Genomic DNA, 6,022 nt, shown 5'->3' with positions numbered 1-6,022 from the left:
AAACAACAAAAGAATAATTTCGGAAGTGAAAGTATGGGTTTTTAAGTAGTATGTATTTTTTTAAAAACAACCATACGTTCATTCAAAAAGTGATGACCTTCAAAACCGTATCTACCATTTTCTTAAAAAAAAAAAAAAAAAAAATTAATCGAGCACCATTGTCTAGGACACTGGCAGTCTTCTAACAAAAAAACAAGGTTTCAAACACGATCGCGTGACGCATATGGTGAAGTTAACCCATTTTGTACTAGCGTGACATATATGTTACGTAGAACATATGTTCAGGTAACTTACACCACACGTTTACATGTTGAAACTTGTTTCATGATAGGTCCTGTGTGTGAGAGCTAATACATGTATCTACTTGCATACAAGTTTTTACAGGAATAGAAGTTCATTCAAGGGAGTGACACCGTTCTGTGCAGAAGTGCTGTTTTTGCTCCGGTGTGAAAATGAGTTCAGGCAAAAAGTGAGTATTATTTTGCCATTTTCATTAGATATATTGTATTGTTTTTTGATAAAATACTTGAAATATGGCTATAGAGAAATGTCTGTGCTAATAATGAATATCTAAGATTTATAATATTGGCGGCAGTGCATTTTATATTTTCTGTGACATATATGTTACGCTAGGATGATACAGGGACATTTATGCCTTTTTCTATTTTACTGTATGTAAACTGATAGTAATATCTTTCTTGTGATATAAAACCTTCTATGGCTTCATTTTCTTTCTTTTACTTTACTTTACTACACTTTTAGTTATTTTAACTCATTAATAAGTTACTTTGTTAAATTTGATCCAGAGATAACACGTTTTTATTTTTTTTTTCAGGTCTCTGACTGTCAATGAAATACTAGCAGAGTTAGAGAAAGAAGATATTGCTGCAGATGTTTTTATTGAGCCTGCTGATGATGGTCTGACTGACGAAGATTCTGCTGATGAAGATCAAGGTGGTCTAATTGATAATCTCTCTGGTAAACAATTAGATGCTGCAGGTGAAGCAGCTCTTCCAAATGGAGTTCGGCTTGGAAATTTAGGAGAGGACTTGGAGAACTATGATGACTCTAGTTATTGCTTCAAAACTCCAAAGTGGACTAGAAAGGCAACATTTTCTTCACCAAAACCAATTTTTCCTGAGGCGAATTACAGTCAATACCGGAACTTATCACCATGTGAATTATTCGAATTGTTTTTTTGATGAGGAAGTTTTCAGATTGATACTAGAACAGTCAGCTCTTTATGCTCGTTACAAGGGAGAAATTTCCTTCTCAACAAATGAAAAAGAACTAAAGGTTTTCCTTGGCATATTACTTTTATCTGGCATTGTTCCAGTTCCATCACGGAGACTTTACTGGAAGAAATCTCCAGTGACTAGAAATGAGGCAGTGTATTCTGCAATGAGAAGGAACAGATTTGATAAAATAATGCAGTTCATACATTTAGCAGATAATACTAATCTTGATGATTCAGATAAATATGCTAAACTCCGTCCCCTGATAAGGCTACTTTCCACTGGATTTTTGTCTCATTTTCAACCAGAGCAGCATCTATCTCATGACGAGGCAATGGTTGAATATTTTGGCCGCCATGGATGCAAGCAGTGTATTCGAAACAAACCAATACGCTTTGGTTATAAAGTTTGGTGCCTGAATACTGATGCAGGCTATTTAGTAAGCTTTGATTTATACCAAGGTAAAACATATGAAGGTAATTCATATGAGGAGAAAGCGTTTGGCAAATTTGGAGCCACTGTTCTGAAAAATATAAAGTCATTGCCAGATGATAAAATACAACTCCCATACAGCTATTACTTTGATAACCTTTTTACCTCTTTTCCTCTTCTCCAACACCTGAGTGAGCAAAACTATACTGCTACGGGAACAATAAGAGACAATAGGCTGAAAAAATGCCCTTTGAAAGCAGTTTCTGATATGAAAAAAGAAAAAAGGGGAACATCAGACTTCATCATAGATAAGGCAAATAACATATCATTATGCAGATGGATGGATAATTCGGTAGTCACCATTGCATCAACTGCTCATGGAAGGGAACCCCTTAGTAAGGTGAAAAGATACTCTCAAAAAGAGAAAAAAAATATTGAAGTTGACTGCCCATTAGTTATTCGAGAATACAATAACCACATGGGTGGAACTGACCGTCAAGACCAAAATGTGAATAATTATAGAGTATCTATTAGGGGTAAGAAGTGGTGGTGGTGTATTTTTACCTGGTTATTAGATGTATCAGTGCAAAATGCTCGGATTCTTCATAAAAAGTCAGGTGGATGTTTACCTCAGCTAGATTTCAAAGAACAGATTGCTGAAAGCTATCTGAAGAGATATGGGATCCCTCCTAAAGGGCCTGGGAGACCTTCCCAGGGGGAAACAGGTTGTAAGAGAGTTCTTGATGACATTCGTTTTGATGGAATAGAACACTACCTGATAGAGACCCCAAACAAGAAAAGACGTAGATGTGCTGGAAATCTGTGTAGCAAATCTCCTTCCAGTCAGTGTAATAAGTGTGACGTAGGTCTGTGTTTGTCTTGCAATTTAGCATTTCACACAAAATAGACTTCAATGATGTGCCACATGATGTATCAGTTGCAATAAAAAGTTGATCATTTTATGTTAGCATTTTGAACTGGCAATTCAACCTTTGTTTTGATTCTAAGTGCAAGATTTAATACAATGATTATTTCTTTTGGCTTGTTTTTTTTATTGTAATTTTCAAATTCCATTCATTTGGTGGTTGTGACCACGGTAGTTCATGTATGAAAACAGTAGACTTCTTTTGTATTTAGTTATGTCACTTATATAACAGCAAACAATAAACCTTTCAAAATAGAACAGAATTTTTCATATTTCCCCCAAAATGTACTCGTTACTGCCTAGCGTGACATATATGTCACACTCCATTATTCATTGTACAATGAATGCAGCTGAAAAAAATTATGTATTCTACTGATTTTGGATCCTTATGAACTAGATTTAGTGTAAAAATTTTAAATCCAAAGAAAAAAAAAATTTGGGAAGGAATGGGTTAAACAAATTTTGCAGACATTCTATAGCCCAAACATCATGTGTGTTGCTACAAAGTAAAATAGTCATTAACTTCATATCTTTTTCTTATATCTTTAAGCAAATATTGATATTGAATTTCCCCTTATTACTACCTCGAGTGACAACAAATTTTTTAATCATCTTTGCAAATAAATTTCTTACTCCTAGCACTGAATTCCCCATGAAGGAGAAAACGAGGCGAGATTCTTAACAGCTAGAAAATCAGGCAATGCAAACTCACCTATGGCTTTCTATATATTTCCTGAGCTCCAAAGAGTTTCTTGGGTGTTCTAAGCTCTCATAAGGTTATTTCCCTTTCCATTATTTAGCTGTAGATTACTTAAGAACAGAAGAACAGACTTCACTCATAGATTTCTAAAATAATCTCTCCTACATCCTATTAGAAAATTTGCTTATCATATTCCCTTAACAGAACACCCATATCAGCCATATATTTCTAGGATTTTTTTTCAATATATCTATTACACGACGATCCATATCCATCTTAATCGTTCACGTTCACTTGTAAATCTCCAAGGCTTCAGTTATTTTACGCCATAATTAAATGTAAATAACACAGTTGTCTATTGGAAACGTCCAAGCTTAGCATATTGCTGGATGGGAGTTCGAGTCACGCTCGAGCTCAATAGTTTCTTATAGTGTCTGTAACCTCACCTTCCTTGTGAAAAGTCATCATCAGCCATTGTCTGTCCCTCACTGGTCATAGCTTGGACGGAGAGTGGCTTGGAACATTGGGCGCTGATCTTATGTATATATGATCATTCTATAAGACATTATCAACCTCTCTTGCCTCTCCATGCATAAGCGACATTTAAACCTTTAAATACCGACGACTATGATCATAAAGGTCATCGAAGCTAGTTTACCATAATGGCAAAAAATTACTTAAGAATAGAAGCAAAATTTTCAATCAGCCAGGAATCATGGTAATGTGTGTGCGAATGTACGTATTGGTTATCTAGTAATTAGTAATAGTTATTTAAGAAGAAATTAATATAAAGAAAGCATGAGACGAATGATAAGATTGACTGAATATTCTTGTCCAACCTTAAAATCATGAATTTGACGGAAATCTTACCGTTCCAGATAGAAAACATCAATGAATAGAACAAGTTTGCATGAATATTATTCATAAGTCCAAAAGAATATGAATAGAATTATTGTACGTCTGAAAATTAATATTATTATTACAGTATATATGTGTAGTCATGTGCTCCGTATGTTTGAAGATAATTCCTTTAAAAATAGAAAGAAGAATTGAATTATAGAACTTGGTTTCCTTTGTATCAAGAATACTCGAGAAAAACATATTTCTGAGTGAAACTCCAATTTATTATTCTCTTTTCTTTATTCATTATTTTTACAGAAACTTTTGCAACTAAATTCAGGAATATTCTTTGGCAAATGTACTCAATAATTTAACAAAGGTTTTTAAAATATTTTCCCACTAAATTTAAGAAAATATTCATTTTTCATGAAATATTGTACAAATTCATCTTCATATTAAAAAAAATTATTAAGATACCATTTAAGAAAAACTTTTGATAATTTTACAGCCTACATTTTCACAACCTCTTTCCTTACCTTTCAACATTAAATACCAAAGGGTTACGAGTAGGTGATCATAATTTCATAAGTTGCTAAGTACATCGTTAAGGGGTGAACAAAAACTCTTGCGTTCGGAAATATATTTCCTACCGACATTTCTTATAAGAGTTTATATCAGGACTATTTTTTCTTAGGAACATTTTACATAACTTAAACAGACCCAACTTTATTTTCCTACCATGGTGTTATATATGTGAATATATATATATATATATATATATATATACATATATATATATATATATATATGTTAGTGTGGTACTGTTATGAACACACATTAGTTTTCCAATCAAATGTCTCTTCAATGTGTTATAATGTTTAGACTTGGTAGGTTACTTCTTCTGAATAAGTCTAAGTAAGTTAACTTTAAAACAGTTTATTACTTTAAAAACAGTTATTAACATCTCCATCACAGGAGTATAGATGGTTGGGTAGGATGACCATTCCGTATGACAGCTTGACCAGAAGTAAATAAAATATCCATATTTATGATAACGTGTAGATAGTTATCTCAGCATTTAATGATATATGTAAACACAACATTAATACCGGAAGGTACTTAGACCTGGTGAGATACAACTCTTTCTCAGGGCTTGTATTGTGTTTACTCTTCATGAAAAATGTTACATTGCAAATGATTAGCAGTGTCTTGACTTCCGCATCCTGCTTATGACTGATTTGGTGTTCTCACACTCGCTCCTAATTTTTACATTGACCTCTTAGGTCATGGATTCAAACATGTAATTTTACATACATTACATTAGCTCGGTCAGCTACCTTCAATTAATTGAACTCTAATGACACGTTCAAAATATGTTTACTATGAGTGAGACTGGATACATATATATTATTTTTTTTAACTTTAGCCATAAACAAACGATGAAGGATGAATGTTCAAATAGGTACATTTGAAAAAAAAAATTACATACCTAACAAATATTGCCAAAACAAAGAAAAATGCATGGAAAATACAGATCATATATATGGTACATTGCTAGCAAATGATTATATGGTACCAAAAAAAAAAAAATAATCAATGTACATATGATTCGGTAACTTGTAAAGAATAGTTGTCACCTTTGTCAAAAATACAGATTATTATAATATGGTAACTAATAAAGAATATTTGTTACCATGGTAAAGATATAATTTTAGAGCACAAACACGAATTCCTGGTACATACGTATATATATATATATATATATAGCCTATATATATATATATATATATACATACATACATACATACATATAAATATATATATATATATATATATATACACACACACATATATATATATATATATGTATATATATACATATATATATAT

At 32.4% G+C, this 6,022-nt stretch overlaps 1 protein-coding gene across 1 annotated transcript; it reads left to right on the top strand.

Moving 5' to 3' along the window:
• Window positions 1-300: 300 nt before the first annotated feature.
• Window positions 301-2,886, top strand: LOC137637144 (uncharacterized). The gene is made up of 2 exons (XM_068369418.1): window positions 301-469; window positions 836-2,886. Exons 1-2 carry the CDS (start codon window positions 453-455, stop codon window positions 1,200-1,202), a joined length of 384 nt encoding a protein of 127 aa, XP_068225519.1. The 5' UTR covers window positions 301-452; the 3' UTR covers window positions 1,203-2,886.
• Window positions 2,887-6,022: the final 3,136 nt, after the last annotated feature.

Source organism: Palaemon carinicauda, unplaced genomic scaffold (assembly GCF_036898095.1).
Source record: "Palaemon carinicauda isolate YSFRI2023 unplaced genomic scaffold, ASM3689809v2 scaffold55, whole genome shotgun sequence".
In the NCBI taxonomy this organism is placed as follows: Eukaryota; Metazoa; Arthropoda; class Malacostraca; order Decapoda; family Palaemonidae; genus Palaemon; species Palaemon carinicauda.
The sequence above is the reverse complement of the archived record's forward strand: the minus strand, read 5'-3'. Positions and strand labels throughout refer to the sequence as shown.